This window comes from Aquila chrysaetos, chromosome 8, assembly GCF_900496995.4.
Source record: "Aquila chrysaetos chrysaetos chromosome 8, bAquChr1.4, whole genome shotgun sequence".
In the NCBI taxonomy this organism is placed as follows: Eukaryota; Metazoa; Chordata; class Aves; order Accipitriformes; family Accipitridae; genus Aquila; species Aquila chrysaetos.
In genome coordinates this window covers 23,491,054-23,515,512 of record NC_044011.1, presented here as the reverse complement: position 1 = coordinate 23,515,512, position 24,459 = coordinate 23,491,054, and the positions used below count along the sequence as shown (strand labels likewise).

General features: G+C 42.4%; 1 protein-coding gene and 1 pseudogene across 4 annotated transcripts; both read right to left on the bottom strand.

Annotated features, from left to right (window-relative positions):
- Positions 1-451: 451 nt before the first annotated feature.
- On the bottom strand, positions 452-6,036 carry LOC115344456 (annotated as a pseudogene).
- A 1,389-nt stretch (positions 6,037-7,425) lies between these two features.
- SLC18B1 (solute carrier family 18 member B1) lies at positions 7,426-22,527 on the bottom strand. Of its 4 annotated transcripts, none has more exons than XM_030023060.2 (15): positions 22,490-22,527; positions 22,378-22,452; positions 21,750-21,889; positions 20,561-20,656; positions 18,816-18,889; positions 18,223-18,370; positions 17,859-18,015; positions 16,214-16,350; positions 14,402-14,503; positions 13,331-13,422; positions 12,087-12,182; positions 11,213-11,287; positions 9,672-9,765; positions 9,525-9,571; positions 7,426-7,991 (listed from the first exon to the last, which is right to left on the bottom strand). In XM_030023060.2, the coding sequence occupies exons 2-15, from the start codon at positions 22,421-22,423 to the stop codon at positions 7,919-7,921; spliced, it is 1,377 nt and encodes a 458-aa protein (XP_029878920.1). In that variant the 5' UTR covers positions 22,424-22,452; positions 22,490-22,527; the 3' UTR covers positions 7,426-7,918. The 4 variants fall into 4 exon arrangements, with proteins under 4 accessions (XP_029878920.1, XP_029878921.1, XP_029878922.1 ...); XM_030023061.2 differs by having other exon boundaries at positions 22,378-22,455; positions 22,496-22,510; XM_030023062.2 differs by lacking the exon at positions 22,490-22,527 and having other exon boundaries at positions 21,750-21,886; positions 22,378-22,471.
- Between the last annotated feature and the right edge of the window lie 1,932 nt (positions 22,528-24,459).

The window sequence follows — 24,459 nt, the reverse complement described above, 5'->3', positions numbered from 1 at the left end:
GCCAGAGGAATTTATTTTCTGTTGTCCCCAGTGTCAAGGTCAAATCTATGACAACCAACACGATCATATAAAAACACATACAGAACTGCCCAGCAGAGTAATTTCTTTTTGCTGCAAAATCAAGTCAACAAATCAATGTGGAATGACTATGCTCTTAGATAAGGCAACTTGAGAAATAGAATGCCATTATAATTATGGGTATTAAGATTAATTAACATTATGATTAATTATGATTAATTAGCATTACAGAAACAAGCAGATGTGATCTTAAAGGATCTGCAGTGAAATCATGGTGAAGCTTGCTGTGTGTGTGGAGGGTCCTTTTCATAGCACCTCCCAAAGAGAGTTACACTCAAAACTGGCTTTGATGTACTAGTCTGACTTATCAGATGTCCATCAGTTAGCACCTAGTTATGGAAAAGTAAAATAAACGGGAACATCAGCAAAGCAGTACTTTTGTATGACAGGCACAAAATAATATATTCATTAATGTCGACCTAGTTGAGCGATGTGGTAGCTCACCTGGAGCTACCATGAAGTCTGAGAAAAACTACACTTCTGTCTTGAGCAAGATCTTGTTCCAGGGGATTCAGGGGGAGGGGGAAGAAGGGAGTCAGCAAAATGGACCTGCTGTATGAATGCAACCAGGAAAACCAGGCAGAAATAAAGCTGCCTTGAACTCAAGCCAGTTACTGAAGTAGAGGACACTGATAACTACCGAGATGCTCCTGTGTCTTGTAGTGGCATTTTGACCATTTGTATTACAAGTCTGACAAATCACAAGGATGTCCCATTAATTCAAACTCCCTGGGGGCCAGCTGCACCCCACTGTACAAGACTTCTGGAAAGACGTAGTTGGTGCCAAATGTGCCGCTGAGGGAGAACATCTCAAACTTGGTCTGAGCCGTCTCCACTGGCTGCCCGCACGTGTTCAGGTCTGTGCTCTTGCACTTGAGCAGCGTCCATATCTGCAGGGAGAAGGATACAGAAAGGCAAAATACCTGTAAGCTTTCAACAATCAAGGGCTGGATTTGATTGTAAGAAAAGCTGTCATGATGAAGAAATGATCCAATACATCTAGTCATTTCTTTAGGCCAAGAGGATCCGTGGGTGGCACCTGAAACTTTGTAAAAAGATGGTTCTTTGCCAGCACTGCAGCAAAGCACTGTGTCTGTGTGTTTACAAGTTATGTACGCATTCATGCATAATGCATATGCATTTAGTCATAGATGTGGAATAGTTAGTGACCTAGGGAAGTTACTTCAGCTCTGGCTGAGTTTCCTAAAAAACTGAAGCCATACTTATTTGCCTACTCTAGTGGGAATACTCTAAAGATATATAGAAAAGATATAAAGCCTAACAGCGAAATTTAAAAGAATCAATACCCTGACAAGCCATGTGAATACAAATGTTATATCTGTATTTAGTTTCTTCATTTTGTTAGATAACCGCATGTTAGAGAATCACATCAGCACAATGGTAAAAACCATTGAGCAGAAAACAGCTCTGTTGTGACTCTTCTATGAAGACAGGGAGAACTCTACAATCTTCCCTCCCTTTTGCACACAGATATGGAAACCTCCTTGAAGCGTTATAGCACAGGGTCAACTCAGGATCTTCACTTTCATCATTTATAACATAGACAGAAAAGCAGGATCAACACCCCTAATGAAGTTAAAATGCATCATGAAGTAAACAAATGTTTTCAGAGGGGCCTAAAAAATGCCTCCTCTTAAAGCCCCTCAATCAAAAATGAGACAAACGCAAATCGGCTGCAAAGAGAGTACTGCAGCCTTCCCACTGTCCAAATAAGAACAGAAAACCTTTACCTGCAAATAATACTGTCCTTCAACAACATGTAGCCCGTCAAAGGCACCCAGAACATAAACGTCATCTTTCTGCTTATCTGCCATCTTGTAACTCAGATGGCAAGAGAGGTCCTGCTGGCAAATGGCACGATTTCCCTCGGGTTCAGTGAGCTCCATGAAGGAGAAGAGATCATGGTAAATGACCCCACTGAAACAGTGGTTGTTTGATGGAAGCTGCTCGATCCTGCTAGCATACAATTTTCAATTAACAGCAGCAGGATAGTCAGGAGAGAGACGTGGGCACGAACTCAGTTCTGTCACCAAAAGGTGACCATTCTCCGTTTCTGTATTGTAATAATATGCTCTCGGACAGTCTGGGGCATAAATACCACTCCCTGCAAACACATAACACCAGAAAGCTTTGAATCTGAAAGCAAGTGTATGGGACAAGTAGGCAGTCTTCACTAATTAAACATGTGCCAAATTTTATTCTAATGTTTACCAGATTGTTTTGAAACTAAATTAAGGCTTCACAGACTACAGTCCTAACCTAATGCTTTTTGCAATCAATGGAAAGTAGACCAAACTCTGATGTTTCATGTATTGTAAGATTAGTGTGCTAATTATATGCCATTATATATGATTTAAGTGATTGAAGCTACACATTCCTCATTGAGTTTAGCTGCATTAGGAATCAGTATTTCTGATGAAAATGAATGGTAACACTGTCTAAATCAAAAAAATTCTGTAAGGAAAGGATATTACCAAAAGTCAAATCTTTATGCAAGCTCTTTACATAAATAAACAAATCTTTAAAGCCCGGAGTAAAACCTATCCATAAAGGAGTTGTATGACATAGGGTCAGCAAGGACTGAGAACTAAAGGAATGGTTCATATCTGCTTTTATTTAGAAGGCAAAGTTTAGGGCTACATTTTAGGAACACCAGTAAGTTTCTCTCACTTCTGCAAGCACGTGCCCACAAAACTTGCGCTTGACTTCTAGCATCTGCTCAGGAAAAATACACAGTGAAAACAGAGCCTGCAAAGAAAACTTGACAGGAGGTCTCCAGCCCAGAAATAATGTTTGCAGGACTCACAAGAACATTTCTCAGAGTTAGGCTTCCACCTAGTGGAGACAAAAAAAGTTTGGGCCTTCACATGACCAAACATCGACAGACGCCAGGGTCAGAAGATGAAGAATCACATGCATAAACTCTCAGGACTGATCATTTAACAAATAACTAAAGGCGTTCTAGTCAACTTAAGCATTTCTGAGTTCTTACATGTCACATTTTGATTTCCTTTTTATCTGCACGAGTTCTCTTGTCCTAACGCTGTTGACATGGGTATGCATGCCTAAAGCTGATTGATAGGAATTTTTGCTCAGGTCAACTGCACTATGTAGATATAAATGTTGTCCACGTGAACAAGATCAGTTAGATCTATATCACGTTACCTGTCATATCTAAAGTGAAGTTGTGCGTATTTGCTGAAAGAAAGTTGATGCTCATTCCCATGGCCCATGCTGAGTGAAACTGGACCGCTGACAACCGTGGAAGAGTGTTACCCCAAGCGGTTGGGAACAGAATGGTGTCATCCTGAAATCTGCTTGCCAAGACCACAGTTGGGTCATGATAGAGTATGTCTGCACAAGAGAAAATGCCAAAATAGCCAAAGGATGTATTGAAAGTCACAAATTGTGGATCCTTGGGGTAATTAAACTGTTTCTCTGTCACAAAAAGGTTGTACTGTTCATGGAAAGGAAGGAATGGAGGAAAAAAAAAAGATTAGAAAAGAAATCAAACCATTTAAATCAGTCTAATATTGAATATAATACTCATTCACTTAAATACAAGTGGAGCGTATGTTTTGTGAACATGCTATACCTTAATTTCAAAAAGGAGAATTCATACCTCTGCAAGAGGAGTCAAGCACAAATATTCGTGGTCCTGATTTATACCAGTGAAGGGGATTTGTATTTGGTTAGCAAGAGTTTAGGACATTAATATTTTAATATGTGTTACTTCCTATTGAGAAGCAGTAAAAATAGAGGGCTTATTGAGTTTTAATTAATTTAATTTAATTACTTGCTATTAAATTCAGAATAGCAGAAATGAAGATATCTTAAGGCAGTGGCTTTCACCGGCCCTCTGACACCTGCTCTGTATTGACTCTATCTACAAATACATTGAAGCCTGGGAAGCAGATTCTGTTTCACATCTTGAATCACCCAAGGATGATGCACTTCCTGAACACTGTAAAATCCTCTTACCTTGTGATAATGAGCCACCAGTTTCCCTTCTGAGTCAAAGACAACGTTGGTATTGTACTGATAGTGACCATCACTTGGGCACCTTGGATCACTGGAATTACACAGCTTCTTGTCTCCCATATTTGCAACCACACAGATGCAGTTATTCCTCCCCAGACAGCTCAGTTTTTCCAGCACGGGTGAGGGAGCAAACCTAAACAGCAGGCACGGAAGAAAGGAAATAAAACATCAAAATCAGCCAATCCATAAAAATGCCAACGCTAAGACTTCTGATCACAAGAATGATAGGTTTAAGTTAGTCATATCTAATATGAGACTGTCGTTTCTTGTTATTCAATAGCAGGCAGTGGTTTTGTGCTTCAAAGCTTAGTGTGCTGATACTCTGGCTTCACCTCCCATTACCTAAGTGAGGAACGCAGGGGTTTCCTTGCAGTGAAAATGAATCTTTGCACCTTCAAGTCTCTGTTCTCTGCCAGCATGTGGCACAGCGTTGAAGTTACACCGACACATGGGCTAGTATTGGCCGTTCTGCTTCAGCTCTTGATTTGGCTGCTGCACTGAGGTAGCTTAGGATTTGTTTCTTCCATGGTGCACTTTGTTATCTTTCACCAAATATTGCAGCTTCAAAAAATGGTGCAATATATTAAGGAAAATAACAGAATAAAAAGACTACCACATCATGATTCAAAAATATAAATTTGAAATTGTGCAGTATATCATTTCAGTAGTAGCTGTTATTTTATTCACAAATATTCCTAATATTCCTATATCTTAAACATTTTCTACAACATGCATGGAATACATTACTGAAATGTAGATTCTGTAAGTTTTTTGTTTTTCTTTTAAATAAATCTCAACCTTTATGAGTATACTAACTAAAATCAAAAGAATTACAGTGAGAAAAAATGACAAAGAAAAATGATGAAGGAAGTTTTCTGAAGCTATTTATGGCAACTGCATGATGCCTAACCTGCCTTTATTTCACAACAGTTGTTCCAAGACACTTAAAACTATCGACAAACACTCCTAAAGGTAGCTATCTTTCCCATTGGACCCTTCCCCTGTGCATAGCAGGGACGATACCTTCCAGGATCAGCACACGGAATCCAGTCCACCTGTGGGTCTGGGATATCCTCAAGATAAGGGTATATTGTTTCCCTTGTGAAGACCCAGCCATAAATGCCATCTTCAGGAGTCACAATTATATGGCCACCCTGGTACCAACATACAAACCCAAAAACCACCATTGAGAAAATGAATAAATGGTCAGTGTTTACCAAAATGAATGTCTCTAAATCTGTCATAATACCTGTCTGGCTGCTTCTTTGATGGCCGCTTCCAAAATTGCCATATTTTTGTCCATCAGCACCAAGGCCTCCTCAGGAGAAACTGGCACTGCAGCCCGTTCCGACTAGACCATGCTGTGCTCGTAGACGGCTGCGATGTCTCTGTCCAGGGCACAGGCCTCCGGAGCAGACAGCACCAATAGCACGGCAGAGGCACGAGCTTTAGGAAGCCGCATGCCTGGAGCCTGGAAGTGGCCCAAGAGGAGGCTGGGGGCAAGCAAAGAGAGGGGGCTTTAAAAGGGGAACTCTTGCACAAAATCCGGGAATTCCCCAAACTGGCAGGAAGCGGACACCAGGAGATGCAAGCACCCTGCCCGGAAAGTCTCCCAACGTCACAGGCAAGAGAGCTGCCAGCATTGAGCAACTCTGCCTTATCCCACCTGTAGTGAAGTCACCACTGTGCTGCAGCTGAAGAAACACATCCCCTGCCAGATCTGCGAACGATTCAGGCGTGGCATTGCTGTAGTAATGCAGTTCAAGGCAAGCCCGGGTCGCAGCAGGAAAACAAGCCAGAGTTTGGGAAATCTCAGCAAGGACCAGCACGGACGCATTCCTGGCCAAACTCGAGGGCGCGGGGCGCAGGCAGGGCTCCAGTCTAGCTGAATGTAGTTTGGCTGTATCTGACACAGTCCCTACTTATCACAGCTTCACAGATTGTACAACTGAGTTAGTAACAGCAGATGGGTATTTAGACCCGACACTGCATGAGACAAGCACAGCACTAGCCGGGGGGGTGCCGAGTTTCCCACAGGAGATCCGACTGCTCTGCTTTAACCATGCGTCCAGGACCCCTGGATAATCACGGCAGGAGAACACACTTGTGAGTTGATTTGAACAACAAACCTGGAAACCAGGATTCCTCTTCAGGTTTCTTTCGCCTCCATTGTGTACATGAAAGAATGAAGAGGGGAGAAGATGTGTTGCCAGAAAACTAGAGGGGTTAGTTAAGCCGGCCTAGTTTCTACCAGAGTTCTGGTGAAGTTCATGCATTGCAGGACAGCTCATTAATTTCAATGACACTTCCGCTCCTTCTGGTAATCCTGGCCACTTCCGAGTCCTAACAGCACAAGTCAGGTAAGTGAATAAGTCATTCCACAAAGAGAGATAATTCGGTCTCATGTCTACAGATCTGTACCTTGCGTCTACTTCTAGTCCTCTCAGCTCCTTCTCACCTGCCTCACCATTGGCACCAGCAGGGTCAGCACTTCATAATAGGTTGAGGAGTGCAGTCCTGGTTTCAGTAAAGCCTAACACCTGATACAAAAGGAAAAGGGAGCTATTGCTAGGATGTTCCCAGGGGAAGCCTGCCCTTTGGGACCCTGATGCTTCACAGTTCAGCTGGCTACCAGAACAGTTTTTCTTGCTAGTGCCCCAAAAAGGGCTCTGGCAGAGAAAGAAGTATTTCTCGTGTAAATTCCAGTAGTTACTCACAAGAGAAACTGATTGGAAATTGCTAGGACTAAACCATTCTTCTTATTTATGGAAAAATGGGTACCATAGAGAACCTCTTCTAGGACGCGGTTCTGGGCTCAAGGACAAATTAAAAGACTTGCTGTGACCAAGGTCAAGAAGTCTAATGTGAGTTTCCCAGGCATGCCCTTGTCTCAGTTCCCCTTTTTGTGCTGAGCATCTAGAGGAGGTGGGGGGGGGGGGGTGCCCCTATTGCTGGAAAATAGTAGCCCTAGACTTTTGATAGATTTACTGTTGCAGAGGCAATTTGTACAAACATTCAAGCTGGCATTTATTAGTAAAATAGATCTCACACACACCAAGCTGAGTCTTTATATCTAATACAAAAATACATATGTCTGTACATGTATGATACACACACACAATGCCAAGATTTCTCCAGGAATGAAGATCAGTTAGTTCTGTGTGGAGATGCTAAGTCTTCTCTTCATTACCTTTGCCTCCCATTTTCAGGCACTTTCAAGATAATACAAGTGCTGGTAGACACAAAGTCTTTTAGACTCCTGTTGTCTAAGAAAATTCACAGACCTTGGGAAAAAAAGTTGCTTTATTGAAAACAATATTGTGCTTAATGCTTTGTCATTTCAAATTGTTTCAACATTTTATGTTATCAGTTAAAGTATTACAAGATAGTGAACTTTCTTTAAAAAAATACAGAAAATCATGGTAGCAAAATAGTAGCTTTACCCAAGAATAATGCACTGCAGGCTCAAGTATAGAAACCAGACATTTGAAAACACACCTCTTCACATGCAGTGGTGCACTGTATATGGACCACAATTAAACAGGCGGACATCTGAGTGTTACCCGTCATTGCAGCCAATCCACATGAGGACTTCCAAAAGAAAGGCAATCAGTGTTTAGTGTTTCAAAACAGTAATGCAGCTACAACTAAACCACAACTGGTTGTTCACTAAGGGATCATGTATCCCAGCTCCAGAATAATGAAACACTGTGAAGTCCACTCATCTCAACACTAGGTTAAACCACAATAGTAAACAGAGAATTGAAAGTATGTCTGGTTATGTTTCACTGCCCATCAGATGAGTTCTTTCTTCATTATTACCAGGAGGATTTTGCAGGCTGGAACTGGAACTGTTTGCACAAGGAAAAGACAGGAGGGAGGAAACAGGTTTAATATTCTTTAGATACTTCTATGCAATAACCACCATTATAGCAAAAAAGCCACACATTGCGTGGAAAGAGCTACGTGTATCACTGGATTTAGTTCCCCACTATTGCACAGAACCAGTTACTACTGCTTTCACACCTATCATTTCACGGAATCACAGAATGGTTTGGGTTGGAAGGGCCCTTTAAAGGTCATCTAGTCCAATCCCCCTGCAACGAGCAGGGACATCTTCAACTAGATCAGGCTGCTCAGATTCCAGTCCAACCTGACCTTGAATGTTTCCAGGGATGGGGCATCTACCACCTCTCTGGGCAACCTGTGCCAGTGCTTCACCACCCTCATCGTAAAAAGTTTCTCTTATCTAGTCTGAATCTACCCTCTTTCCGTTTAAAACCATCACCCCTTGCCTACTGCAACAGGCCCTACTAAAAAGTCTGTACCCATCTTTCTTATAAGCCCCCTTTCAGTACTGAAAAGCCACAATAATGTCTCCCCGGAGCCCTCTCTTCTCCAGGTTGAACAACCCCAACTCTCTCAGCCTTTCCTCATAGGAGAGGTGTTCCATCCCTCTGATCATTTTTGTGTCCCCCCTCTGGACCCGCTCCAACAGGTCCACGTCTTTCCTGTGCTGAAGGCCTCAGAGCTGGATGCGGTACTGCAGGTGGGGTCTCACCAGAGTGGAGTAGAGGGGCAGAATCACCTCCCTCGACCTGCTGGTCACGCTTCTTTTGATGCAGCCCAGTATATGGTCGGCTTTCTGGGCTGCAAACGCACATTGCCAGCTCATGTCCAGCTTTTCATCCACCAGTACCCCTAAGTCTTTCTCGGCAGGGCTGCTCTCAATCCCTTCATCCCCCAGCCTGTACCGATGCCAGGGGTTGCCCTGACCCAGGTGCAGGACCTTGCACTTGGCCTTGCTGAACCTCATGAGGTTCACATGGGCCCACTTCTCAAGCTTGTCCATGTCCCTCTGGATGGCACCCTGTCCCGAAGGCATGTCAACCGCACCACACAGCTTGGTGTCGTCTGCAAATTTGCTGAGGGTGCACTCAATCCTACTGCCTATGTCAATGGTGAAGATATTAACAGTACAGTACTGGTACAATAAACAGTACCGGTCCCAACACAGACCCCTGAGGGACACCACTCATCACTGATCTCCATCTGGACCTTGAGCCGTTGAGCACTACTCTCTGAATGTGACCATCCAGCGAATTCCAGCTCACAGACACACTCCTGGAGGAACTGTCAGTAGGGTTTGCTCATTAATGCCACAGTCCTGATGTGTGTATAGAACTAGCATTGTCTGTTTTAGGTCTCTATTTAGGTCAGTAGGGATTTAAGAAAGCATACAGACAAAGTATTTAAGCAATATTTTTACTGCTCATCTTGTTATTCATTATCAGGTTGGCAGTGAGGAAAAAATGGAAGCACAGCTTTCAAAGGTTTGCTTTATATGGCTGTAAGTAAAATAAAGAATGAATATCTCAGCATACCTTCTCCTTGTTGCCTCAATGATATAGAATATTCCAGTTGCAAGACCCTTTGAGGAAACAGTCAGTTACAATTGTAATAATAATAACCTTATGCAATAACTCATAATTGCAATAGATATAAAAAGCAAAAAATGTGTAATTACTTACACTTAACAGTGCCCATCCTCCTTGGATGGCTGAGGCCCATTCAAAACCCAGCTTTTCATTTAGAAGTCCTCCCAGAGTGGGACCTGCAAATGCCCTGCAACAAATCAAAATGAGGTATTGGCATCCCAAACAAAAAAGAGATCATATTCTCAGAGAACTTTTTTGTTGTGTTTTGTGGCCTCCCACCATTGATTCTCTCTCCTTTGTCAACACAGAGATTGTCTTCCACAGACCTAACCTTCCTATAATCCACAATAAGTATTAATTCTTTGTTTGCCGTGGGCCCAGTAAACCTGTCTAGTTACCTCCTCAGCTGGAAATAGGGTCCACACCAGAAAGCAGAATGCACTCTTTTCTGTATCTGGAATAGCTTAGAGGCCCCATTAAGGACCTATGTTCTAAGAAGGCATCTACACCAATCAATTCTATCATAAAAGAAATTTAAACTCTCATCCCGCAAAATGTAAACCTGCCAAACTTCAAGACGAAAGACTGGTGGATATAGGCAGGTGGGGAAGCACACTGTGACAGACATGGGCACTGCAAGGTTAAGCTGTATGTAACTGCCCTGCAGCTTCATGCCCATCTCAGAATGCCAGGAAAGGTTATGCAGCTGCTGTCATTTTATGAAACATCTTACATGATATGGTCTCTCGCTACAGAAAGGGACAAAACTGTGTAGAACCAGAAAGACTTCCTGGAAGCAAGTCACATAATAAACCCAGGTTTGATAACAGCATAAAACTGGGGTTTGGTAACTTTATACTATCTGTATCTGTACTGAACCCTACGCCAAATAAACAGGACAGCTAGAACTTCAGTTAGCTTGGAAAAAACCGTGCAAATTTGTACCACTGAAACGCACCTGTAGCCACAGAGGACTACAAGAGCAGAGAAAAAATTCCTGGAAGTGGCTTTCAATAGGGGGACTCTGTCACTTCCCACTGAGTGCCAACTCTGAAGGGTTACTCAGCCAGTAGCGCCTTTCACTCATGTCTGCGATGACCACTGGGTAATAAACACAGACACACTCTGCTAAGCTACGCAGACACAGACCTTAAATAATGGCTGTGATGGAAAGCGAAGATAAGATTCTACCCTAAGCTATTCCAGACAAAAGGAGGAAATGTAGAAAATGAAAGAGGAAGAACAGAATTAGTCAGGAGCAGATACATTCTAGCTCGCTCCATGTGGGTGGACTTAGCTTTGTAAAAAATTAGGGTCCACCTCTCTCTGTATTAAGCACTAAATATTTCAGTGACAACAAAAATGACAACACAGAGGTGCAAGCTAACATCCACTTAATCACTGTAGCTTTTTGATATGCAGGGCAATACATTTCAAGACGACAAGTTCAGAATCCATTCCCTTTGTTGGGTAAAATGTCCACCAGGCACCTGTTTACCAAGAACCTTTTGAATCAAGGTCAACACAATGACTGCAATGCAAGACTTCTGGTTGTAATGCAGCAGGCTTTCATGTGGTGATAGCATAGAACAACCAAACACTCATAGCTTACAAAAAGGTGACTGTATACCTACCCAAGGGACCACATGGCATTGAAAAGCCCAGACACCAGTCCCAGCAGACTCAGACCTTCTTCAAATCCATTCTCACTGCAGAAAGACAGACCAGTTAGAGTAGTACAATACATTACTGTGTCTCAGTCTATAGCCTTCTCCTATAGAGAGTTTTTCCCCTCCTTTTAATTTACATACAACATAAATACTTAACAAGCAGAAGTGTACAGTGGAATCATGTCTGTTTACCCAGTACTTTCTTCTTTGCTGCCTCTTGGGAGGACTGCAGTGCTACTCCTCATCTTTGATGTCTTCCGAATAAGATTCTTAACATCACACCATCGCTCATTCCCCATGTTTCATACCGCAAGTGTAAAACAGTGACAGGTGGTTTTTAAGAAGGAAGACTTTGTTCCAAGAGGAACATACTAGTAAGAGTAAATCAAGACCCTTCTATGTCATTACTCCGAAGCCTTGAGTACTTTGAGCAAGTATGACTCCTGTAGGTCCAGCTGTTAAAGCCAATGCAGCCTGAAAATCCAGTGAAAACTGCTTGCTATTAATCATCCTCAGAAGCTGAAATAAATCCTATGTATATGAAACCACACACAGGTCACCCCATGCTATGACACCCAAAGTCTGATGGACTTCAGTGTGTTCATAATACTCAGGTACACATTTACAAAATTACATTTGGAGTATAATGACTGGGGTGCTCATTCAGAAAAAGATAAGACAAAAGACTAGTAGAAACATTTAAGTGTTACTTGCTGCCTTTGTCTCAAAAACAGGGAAAAAAGCCACACCAAAACCCCACTTCATATTCACCCCTGAAAATTAGTTGCAGTTTCCTACTGTCAGGAACATGAAAGATGTGTGGGACAGAGTTACTTACTATGCACACTGCAGTATCTCAGGAAACACTGGGATAGCACTCATGCCAAGGGAAAAGCCAATCAAAACCAGCACCAGCACAAACATCCACAGCTGACTGAAAAAGAGGCATTTTAAAGAAGTTAGCTGCTGAAGACTCTTTTCAAGTAAGGACCCCATTTGTCTGAAGGCTGTTATATCAGCTCTCCATGACTCACCAGAAAACTGGGTTTCTTGAAGCCAAAAAGAACTCTACTTTAATTGAACACTAAGACATGAAAAGTACAGTTCTATGTTTAAAAAAAGACTTTGTAAAAGAATTTGAAAATCCTGTGCTCAAATTAAGTATTTCCTTATAAAATGCAATTCATTTTAAGAGAAGCACATAGAGAAGAGGTAGACGGATGCGCTTAACTCACCAGTACATATGTCCAAGCTCCAGACTTGGTCTGTTGCACAAGTGAAGGATTCTGCAGCTAAAATATTGTAGCCTAATACATTATAACCAAATAGACTTAGCTAAAGAAAAGAATGTTGAAGATTTTACTGGTTTCTTTTTCTCACCAGCTCAGATGTATGATCTCACCAGTTACAAATGTATGATCTTCTTTAAAAATTAGAAGTCTAGGAGGAAGGAGTTGACTAATTCTGCACATTAGCAAGCCTATCATCATCTTTAACAGAGTATGTAACCTAGGACAAAGGGACTGTACAGCTGTTTTGTAAATGCAGCAGAGTGTTTTACTGTGAATTAACTTGAGAGATATGCAATGCAGTGTTCAGGTGCAACTGACATTGTCTTTACTTAGCTAGCTGAAAACAAAGCTATAATCTGGCATTTTCCTCAGTAAGCTATATACAGAGAGAAGACAAATCAATACTGCTGCACAGCCACGCAAATGAAATAGAGAAAATTGAAAAATAAGACAGAAAGATAACTTTGTTTTGCTGCACTGGAAATGCCACAGAATTGGGAGGAAAGGAAAATAAAAAGCAGCATTCTTCCCACCACACACATTAACATGAGCAAACACAGTTAACGGTAAAAAGCAAAGGAAAAGGATCTATTTTATGAAGCTGTAAAATCTCCATTTTCAGATGCTTCCACTGCTTCACATTCAAAGTCTCATGTTAGAAGTTAAAAAAAACCTGTTTCATGGTCAGAGGTGCTAATTATAGACTTGTGGACGTACATGACTATGGTCATGATGGCTATCACAAAAACATCATGTAAGGGGACAGGCATAAGAAGAGGCAGTTCTGTACCTTTCAATGTGTAGTACAGGAGCAGGTCCTAACATGAAAAAGCACAGTGCTGTCATTAAGCCTCCAGATACCAGCAGCCACTTCCTGAGGTACTATGAAAGAAAAGGAAGAGGTATGTAATTTAAAGATGTGAATTTGTAATGTAACTCTTTTGTCTTTTGTAATGCCCCTCTTCTAAATCTTCATCTCCTGAAAAGTACGGCTCCTGTAGAGACAATCATTACACACAAACTGGGAATTCACAATTTCTCTGCCAGTTCAGAACATCATCAAGAAACACTGAATTCATGTTTCCTCACGACCAATGCAATCAGTCGCAGCAGCTGCTTAATACAGAGATTTCTTTAGCATACTGAGTAACAGTGTTTCTCTGTTAGCAAAGTATTTTAGGTCTTACTTTTCCTTAGTATAAGAAATATCATGTAGCACTGCATGTAATTCTCATGTACAAAGGCCATTATTAGTTTGTGTCAGGAAAAAACAGTGTCAGAAAACTGGCCATGTCCTTCATGCACAGCACTGACAGTGTAGGTTCCCTTGATCAATTAGCAGTGGCTGCGAACCAGGCAGTTTTAAGTGTATTACTGTCAAAGTCTCTCTATGACACAGTTAAGAGCTAGAGAACCATAGCCAGTCAATGAGCTGATCTAATTTGGATATTACACTTTTTAAAAGACAAAGTCAATACAGCTACCCAGAATATCTTCACTCCTCAAAAGCTGATAAAATCACATGTGGTCAAAAGCATGGATAACTGGGACATTTTCCCACTCTCCATTCCACATTGGCTAGAAATAGATCGTGCTTAGTCCACCAGAAAAGCTCAACACATTTCAACTACAGGTTACTTGTCCAACATCCTTTACTATTTTGGACATTCTTGTACTACCTGGACCTTGCAAAAGAGACCTTCAAGATGGCAGTATTCAGTGCACATGCAAGGCCCCGAAAGACAGATCCCTTTACAGGACCAGGCCTACATCCATCGCTTCAATATGGAAAGTCCTTCAGCTTTAACTAAATGCACAGAGTGCTTTACTAGCCCTGCACAAACAGCAGGGTAGTACTCACTGGCAGTTTGTCACTTAGGAGTCCAAGGAGGGGAGAAGACAGGGAGTAAGAGAGTGCCAAACCGAGGAATACCAAGCCCACATAACCAGCTGGGAGTTTGAACTACAGAAAGGAAAACAAATAAAACAGAAAACAAAACATCAAACCATACATGCTACATTCATTAAAGGACAATCAAAGAATTATATTTTAGGTCAAAATACTGAAATACATGATTTTAAGTATTTTACTGATACCATACAGAGGTTTTTCAAGTATTTGAAGTCATCCGCAGAGCTCCAGTTTCCTTCCACTTCCATTTCTAAGGATGGTGTGAAAACACCTGACACAACTGTACTCGGAGAAAGCCTAAATAATCTCAGGAGGAAACACTATCCTATGTCCCTGCACCAGCACACCGGATTCTAACATTAGTATCTGGCACATTTGAAACAGACAGTTCAGACACTGAAATTTAGATGGATTTAGTCTTTACCTCTCTAATCTTTCCACTTAGAAAAGCATAGATACTGTAGTCATCCACTGCTAATCAGTGCATCTTAAAAGTAAGTAGTGCTATAAAACACAACTCTGGCTTTTCAACCAAAGGATGATTTTTATGAGAATGAGTAAGGGCTTTTTGCAAACACCCTGAGGTCTACACATTCCTAATGCAGAGTCACGTTTCTGTACTGAAACAAAACGTGTAATGAACCAAAAGCATACTAATCTCTCAAATGAATACTTTAACTACCAGTTAGAAGGTATTCCAAGTTGTTTCATGTGGCATGGACTACATAAATATTCACTATTTCCTTGCCATATGCAAGCACATGATAATAACTCTAATTTAGTGGTTACAACACCTGCCAAGAAGGCTACAGCCCTTTCACAGCAAGTATCTGTTAGCACAGAGCAGATGGAAAGCAGAAGAGCCACATCAGTTTGCAATATTCTACAGCTGAATAACTACAGCTCCCTTCTGCGTGGTGGAAGACGTACATTCACATCTCCAGTGATGTAAGACGTTAGCACCAAGTCTCCTTCACCCTGGATGAGTGTTCGAAGTACTGGACTAGAGAAACAACAAGTAAGAGCACAACCACCTGTGAAATGCTATTCCCTAGAAAAACAATTAATTAATAAACCACTCAAAAAGCATTGCTTAATTTCACACAGGAACAGAATTTTAAACTGTTTACTTCAAATTCATTACATTAAACACCATGGGGAAAATAAATACATGAAGTAGGAAACAAATAAATAAATATTAACATAAATAAAAACTAAATAAATAAAACGGAATTTGCCTTTTTAATGAGCGAGTGAAGAAGTCAGCTAGCAGGCTATATCGTTGCAATCAGTTTAATTTTGGCATTGCTGTAAGAGAAGGCAGAGCTGAGACATCATGTCCCCGAAAACAAATGTCCACATCAAGAGATACAGCACTGTCAGTGACTTGCAATTTTACAGAATTTGCTTTCAGAAAGGAGGAAAAAGTCCCTTGTATACAAAACCAGCCGCTATGCCCTGTTCAGAGAAGGTATGCTGCTGTTGAAAGCCAATTAAGTGGAAAAAACACATTTTTAAAGGCCTGACATTTCCTCATTCTCAAAGTTACCGAGACCCAGCGGCAATAGATGCCATCCAATGGAAACTGTGATTTGTCAGTACTGTTGAAATCAAGTTATTTGGAAATCATATTATTAACAGTAAATTAAAGCAGTGTAGTTGGATAAGGCTTAATTCTCTTTAGGATATTTAAACCATATTTGTCACCAGTTATTTACTATTTAGTAAGTCAAGACCTCCCTGCATGTTAAAAGGACTTACCTTCTTTAGGATAAATAGAGACATTGTGGGATCCAAAAAGCCCAAGCATGCACTCAGAGAAAATATAGTAAGACAGAGTAGTAAGACTTTTGGCAGAAGAATGAGCTTCCAAAAGGAGTCCTTGCTAGGGATCGAATCTGTTTCAAGAGAAAAGGGGGGAAATTGCATTCTTTTCAGCAGCATGAGCTCATGACTGATCTTCTTGCTTTAGAAAATAAATCAGTATTTCCCTTTTTCTAGTCCTATTACTCTTGTTATCTAACAAATGAAAGTCAATAGTAGACTATTGTGCACTACACTATTTTTATATTAAAAACCCAAATTTGATAGGTGAATAAAAGAAGAAAAGTACACAATTTAGATTCCAATACTGCAAATCCCCAACTTGAAAAGAACAGAAGCATGTACTATTCCCAATTATGTGAAAATACGGCTACTTCTCTGTTAGTCCTTATACAATGAAAATCTCATGGATACGTCCCAACTTAAAACAACACACACACATGCATGAACTATTCATATCCAATCAGAGAAACATGCTTTGAAAGTAAAATAAGAAGATTGCTATTTATCAGTTGAGATCTGTCTAAATTTTTAAGCAACTAGTCATTCGGGTTTCCTACATGTTCAATTTGTACTCCAGACAGGGAGCTTCTTTCAGATATCATGGTTAGATGTCATTTCTAAGGCAGGCTCCCTTCCTGATGCTGTTGGTGCTTTAATAGTTGAATGTGATCTCAGAGTTCATTGAACTAAAAGTTCATTCATTAGCATCCACCAGCTCAGAGCTAACATTTATTTAACGTAATTTCAAACTGGCTAGTAATATCATGACTCCATACAAATTTCAGTCCTCAGGGAGGTGGGGGGGGAGCTAGCAGTAGCATGGTTAACCACTGTAAGTTTCTTCTAAAAGCCAATATATATGAAGTTATTCTCCAAGGTTTTCATATTTAAGAAGAAAAAATATTTTTTAAAATGTATTTTAAAGTTACTAGTTTTTATTCTAGAAAAGACTAACAGCACTGTAACCTTGCAATTACAATCTTGTGTGAAGAATTATCTTTAAGTTAACTTTCTGTCCAAGCAGGACCATCTAAAATTTAATCAAATTTATAAGACCTCCAGCACTTCAGTTAAACCCCTCACTTATTAATTTTAACATTCTTTCATGTTAATCAGATCCTGCATCATTCAGTACAAATAAACCTTTTTTGTTCTCCCTGTAATTCTGTTTTTTTCCCCTCTGTTACCCCTCAAACATATCAAGTTCTCTTGTTTCAGGCAAAACCTATCTCCAGCTTTTCTTCAACTAGCTGCAATGACAAGCTGATACAATGAAGACACAACTGATCCTTTACAAGCCCTGAAGCTAAAGAGACAGAAGAAAACAAAAATTTATCTCAGCTGACTGCCACACAGAGTTCTTAGTGTTTGCAGAGATGGGCATGAAGTGCTGGATTCATTCCAGGCCATCTGCACACATTAATTTTAGTTCACATTAAAACATGGGCCTGATCAAGAATTCAGCTAGAGCTTTGCCCTCCGAGTTGTATCAGACCTCAGAAACTGGTATTTTTCTAAAACACAGTTATATACATGAGAAATTAAGGTGAGTGAAGGAGACAGGAAGAAGGGTGCTTACCATATTTTGGTAAGATGCACATATTCACAGGCACCAAGACCAACACTACACATCCCAGTGTAATGAAAGGGACCTCATAACCAAATGATTGATACAAAAAGCCACCTAAAGGTGGGCCCAGCACCAGTCCGAGTCCTGTAAAAATTTCAAGGCTGCCCTAAAGGATGAAAAAAGAAAGCAAGCAAAAAAAAGAATGCTGAGAAACTCTAGTGTTTTGTAGAAGCAATCCATTTTTCTGAGGAGCAGCACAACATAGTCAGGCTAGTGAAAAGAAAAAGGCACTGCATCACTAAGGGGGGTAAGGTAACGCCAGCAATTCATCGTATTGTGGGTACTCAGCCGCAACACTGGTTTTTGCACTTACCAGGACAGTAGCTATATTACTGGGAAATGCCTTTGCAAGGATTGAAAACGATGCTGTCATTGCTGCTGCAAAACCTATTGCATCCATTGCTCTTACTAAAAAGCACAAACCGATGAACATTGGTCCACTTGGCACCTTGTCCAGCATTCTAAAACAAAAAAAAAAACAACCCCAAAACAGTAAATGGAGATCTCTCACGATGCAACAAGTCATCTACTAAAGGCTCTGCAGCATCATTTCTTACTCATTAAAGGACACAGTTACAAGACACTCAATGCTTTCTATTGCCACATCTTTTTGAATCCATCAGTGAAGTATTCAAACTCTACCAACTATTTCTGGCAGCTTTCTCCTTTTCCCCTTTCTCTGGTGGTGAAAAGAGCACAAAAAACCTAACCTGGGAAAAACTCCAGAAGTGTTCATTCTGCTTTACAAGGGATAGATAAAAAGTAAAGATGCAAAAAGTTAGGTGACCTAACCAACACCTGAAAGATGTCCAAGAGTTTCCAGTTTTCTTTTGTGTCCATCTTTTCATATGGATGAAAATGATTAGAAGACAAATGCAACAAAACCAACCAACAAAAATTACTCACCCAAAAAGAATGGTCACACATCCCGAAACAAACATCCCTGCCACAAACATGAATTTTGCTCCAATATGTGTAAGCTGTAAATTAAATACCATTTTTACATGTTACTATTTCAAGTCTAGATCAAAAAATCTTTCAAAGTAAGTTACTGTTAAGAAATCAAAACATATAAGCACTTTATAGCGCATGTCACTAAAAGATCTGGAGACACTGCTCCTGCTGGTGTGCCTTCAGGCAACACTGAACCTAAAAATATTCTAAACGGTTAAGTGACTTAACCCAGTTTTCAGAATGGTAAGACAATGGTGCAGTTAACTATTTCACAGTACTACGCTGCAGCTTCTGCAGAGCAGCAGTTTACAGCAGCATTCCTCATTATAAAGAAACAAAAAGTAATACATTCCCCCCTCCAGCACTGTCAGTGATGCCAAGTCAGCAATACCTGTCACGTTTATGGCTCAGCAGAGTCAATGGAAGCTGATTTTTAAAGCAAATTTGTCACAACCTTTAATAGCATAAAGCTTTGGCGTAGGAAGCACGGTAGCTTCAGGCTTCCCATTCATTACCAGCGAAAAGACCCCACCTTACTTCATTTCAGACTCCATCATCAGGGTGAAGGATGACAAGAGGCATGCCGTAAAGCTAACTCAATCCCGTAACAAAGTACACCTGAGTTTCTAATTCCATGCTGTAACCTCCCCTAAGGACAGCAGCTATTTTAGGCTCTTTTCTTGTTTGGGCCTGGACAAAGCCCCTGAATTTCAGACATTATTACTAAAGCCCATATTTTGCCGAGTTTCACTGAAACCCTCAGGATTTCTGATTGCTGGACTATCCACCTCTGTTGGTGCTCACTTCACCTGTCTGCAGTGAGGATGGAACGCTCGCTCACTCTCTCCCCTGCAAAGTCCTTGGTGAGGGTTGCGCCATAGTTGAATGCCATCACAGGCACCCAGATTGCACTTACCAGTGGCAATTGTGTGACACCTTGATGAGCCACCTCACCACCACAGAAAATCATTCACCATGACGTCAGCAAAGAGACTGCCCAGCCAAAGAAAGAGAATACTGTGAAACTGCAGCAGCCCCAGCTTAGGGTATGATCCAGAGCAGCCCTAACCAAAAATGCATAGACAGTGGTGCTCCAGCATATAAACAAACTGTTACATAATTTATTTGTAACTTCTCCAGCATGAGAAAATCCTGAATCTGTGGGAAAAGAGAAGTTGCAAGAACTGGAGACATTTATCTCATATTACTACATAATGAAGTGGAAGGGGAAACAGAGTTAAGCAACAGAGAGTCATAATAAGAGGAAATGTCAGAAAAAGACAACATACCAGAAAAGAAGAAGGGGTGCAGCTAACTAAAAAAAACAAAACAAAACAAACCACCTAAAGAACAGCACCAACGGCAAACAGAATATATAAGTAAGTGCAACAAACAAAATGGGGGGGGAGGGAGAAAGGAGGTAACAGAAAGGAGAATTGATCAGTTAACCAGAGAAACAAAACAGCTACATGTCCGCCAGCCCATGCTACCCTCAAGAACTGGAGAAGAGTAATTTTTAAATTGTACTGACAAGACTTAGATCAGATTCAGACTGACTGGCCAGGCTCCAGTTACTGCAGACACAAGCCCGCAGAAGTGCTACTGAAGAGATAACTCTTTTCTCAGCTTTAGAGAACTGTCTTCATGTACCAACCCATGTCATCACAGAAATAAGTTACAGCTTCAATTATACTTACATAATTTCCCAAGATCAAAGAAGTCAAGAAATTGACCAAAGCAAAACATCCAAAAATCAGGCCAACAACGGTGTTACTGGCACCTTTTTTTTCTGCCTGCAAAAAAAGATCACAATTGTGTAAAGATGGAGGCAAATTCTTGAGGTGAATAACATTCACACTTAGTTTTAATTCTCTATTAGTGCAGTTACAAAGCAATTTCTCAAAGGCAGTAGGGGCTCATAAGGTAACAACACAGCAGTTTAAAGACATGTTGCACTTCTATTTAAGCTATACGTAATCAAGGGAAAAGCAACGTTCATTCCTCAATGAATGGAAACACTGTGCTGTTTGCCAAACAGGTGACCAGACTTTATACAGGTGGCTTCAGCTGGTGCGCAACGGAGCTAACTACAAAGTTTTGATCCCTCACGCGGCGAGAGGGCAGTGAACAGAGATAATTGTTATCTTCATTGTATCATGCCTCCCCATAACAAGCACCAGGTAAATTTTTGACTTATCCAACTGGCAAAATACACTTAATTGGGTACAAGCAGTACATTGGAATATTTAGAGCAAAAATAATCTTAACGTTTCCTCGATAATACTTGGGAACAACTTGGTCATGAAAGAAATGGACTTCTGCTGCAAAGGCACCATGACCATTTTTGTTTTCATCCTATATTTAAACACTGTATTGACTCAACACAAGCAGAGATATTTTTTTTTTTCCACCCCTCCAGGTCCTAGGTCAGGAAACTTAACGCAGTGAATGACGGCCCAGCATGAGTTAACAGCGAGATGGATATAAATAAAAAGTCATTGAGTGGCTAAGGCACTGAAATGCAAGTCAGGACACAGGCAGAGTTTTATCTCAGCTCTACTACCAACTGCTGTGCAACACTGGGTAAAAACCTATTTCACTTCTCCAAGCATCCATTTCAACTTTTATCTCATTTCATTAGTTTGCCGTTTCCTCTGCAACCACAGGGAAGATTAAATTAGTCCATGGACAGGATCCAGGTCACTGTTACATACACTCTAAACTACTTTAGCCAGTATCAGGCTATGACTACAAAGTCCCACAACTGAAAAGTCTAACTCGGAGCTTACACGCAGCCATAAAGGTCCCACCGTGTTCAAGATCCTTTTAAAAGTTTCAACGTGCAAAACATAATCTAAAGAGTAGCTGGCTAAATGGTTTGTTTACCTCTGAAGGGAAAAAGGGTCCCAGGATTGAATAGCATATCATGGAACTGAAGTTTATAGAAGCTGTTGCAGCCATCGTAAAGAGCTGCTCTCTAGTAAGCCTTCTTGATTCCTCACCAAGCGCTTCTGGCACGCCATCCTCTTAAAGTACAAAAGAAAAACCCGTATTATAACTTGGCAGGGGGAAACACAAATCTGCAAATCAGGCTTGAAAATCAAAACCCGCGCTGCACATCTGCCCTCCCGGCCCCGGGGAATTAAACCGAGCCGTACCCCTTTTTCCCCTCGCGCCGGAGGGCAGCCTCGGCCGCAGGGGCAGCACGGCCCGCCGGCGGTGCCAGCCTGCAGCCGCCCCCCGGCCCACCCCGCAAGGGCGCGGGCTGCCGCGGAGGCTGCCCCGCCGCGCTCCCGGCCCGGCTCCGCGCCTACCGGTGCGCCTGAGCGCACGCCCCGCGGGGACGGCCCCGGTACGCGGCACCGCGGGACTCAACCCCGCGGAGAAACCGGCCGCCATCCCCTGCGCGCCCGCTCCCTTTCCCAGCGCAGGCTCCGGCGCTGCGGAGCGGCCCTTCAGCTGCAGCTGTCCCCGGTCACCGGCGCAGAAACGCCGGGCACACCTCGCCTCACACCTGCGGCCTGCTCGCTCCCCGCGCCGTCCGCCGCCCGGCTGCCCATGGGGAAGGAGCGCCACGGCCGTAACGGCCGGCGCGGTGGGCTACGGCACGGCGGGGTACGGCACGGCGGGGTACGGCACGGCACGGCACGGCGGCCAACGCCAGCCCCGGCGCCCCGGCCGCCGCCACTGAGCATGCTCGGCCTCCGGGGGCGGCCTGCCGCGCCCCACGGCCCGCCGGCCGCTGCCGGCCGCCTGGGGCTCCCGGCGGCAGGCGGCGGGAGAGCCGCCGCGGGGCTGCCCGGGGGGCGGCCGGGGGTGGTGCGCCCAGCGGGGACTGCCAGCCCGGGCGGGGAGAGCGCCGAGAGCGACGGCAGGCGCCGGGCTTCGGGCGGTCCGGTAACAACCTGCTGGCTTCCAGGGTAGGCTGCGCGTCTGGCCGAGGGGAGCGGCTTACTTACGGGACCTGGTAAAACACGAAGCGCAGCCCATGCTCTTGGGAGCGCGGCTTCGACAGTTACAGGTGAAGGAAACCGGGGAGGCAGCGGACAAAGCTGTCGGGGGAACAAGCGCGTACTTGCTGAATACAACTATAACTCGCCCGGACATCAGAAAGATGTTTCTGACAGGTAGAGCAAGAGACATTATAGAAAAGCCTCACAACAGAAGTCTAAATCCCACCTGTATTAAAACAGGAGCTCAAAGAGTTTGTGAATATTATGTTATTGTGGCTGCTTGGGGCTGGGGGAGCTGAGGTCGGAGGCCCGAGAGGTACATCCCACCTGGTGCAGCAAAAAGAAGTTTAGACTGCTGGTAAAGGAGGGATCGGCTCCTGGGACTCTGCCTTGCTACAGCTGACCTACCCGGCTGCTCTCCTGAAAACGTAGCCCCTTTGGCCGGGCTTCACTCTCTTAAGATTCCTCAGGGGTGGCTGGCAGTTACTGTAGGATTGCCCGTTTGCCTTGTAAGCACAAGCGTTCATCTGGTTTAAAAAAAGCAGTAAGGTCTCTCTCTTCCGTACCAAAGGGAGATTCAGGATAGCTTCTTAGAACTGGTAGACCAAACAAGATCAACGATCACCTACACAGCCTCTAGCAAGTTACAGGAATCATAAAACAGTAACAGAAGAGCTGAATGACAAAAGTTGTCACAAGAATTAATAGCTATAAACTGGCCAGGAGTAAATTCAGGCTGGAGATGAGGAAGAAGTGATAAAGTTAATCCATTTGGCACCAGTTTCTATCGGGAGGGGAGGAAAGTGAGGAAGGAGATGAGGCATGAGCTGGGGACCTCTTCCAAATGTAAAAAAAGACAGACCACCTATTGCTTGAAGAGAAAAAACAGTAATTACTTCTTAAAAGCACTACTTTAACTAGGCCATCAGTATTCCATCTAGTCACCAGTTATAATATTAAGATGCATAATAAGGACGTTTCAGAGCAAAGGTTGCCATGTACCTAACTTTAGACTCTCACACTCCATGTGACAGGAAAAAGCAGAATTACTTTCTTATCACAAGATTAGGAAACTTAAAAACTATTAAGCAGCCACAAAGAACAACAGCCCCACATTCCTTCGCTGAAGCCTATTTTGACAATATATTGTGTGTGGCGTATATTATGGCTGTGATGTTGAAAAATCCCTAAGAACTACCTTGGTCTTTTCCTGTCTGCTTCCAGAAAAAAGACATAAACATAAATCCTTCTCATAGATACTGCCCCTTGAACAGCATTACTCCCACCAAAAAAGAGGAAGAGCACTTGGAAGTCATTCTGAGTTCACAAACCGATAATAAGAAAAAGGCAATACATGCAAAGCATGACACACAAATAGAGCAAATAAAAGAAACTTGTAGAGAGAGATTAAAATTGCCGTGAGAGAATAAAGCTTTCATTTTTGTGGCTAGAGATAGACAGTCAGTTATGCTCAGGAGGTGAAATGGTTTTCACTCCAACTACTTGCTCTTTTCAGTCTAGACTCTCACTCAACAGATTCCTACTTTCAAAACCCAGTCCTCCTCTCATTAATAATTACATGCGAGTAATGAGTAATCCAGTAAAGCATATGGAGTCAGATTTCCACAAAGTCAGTGCGTGCA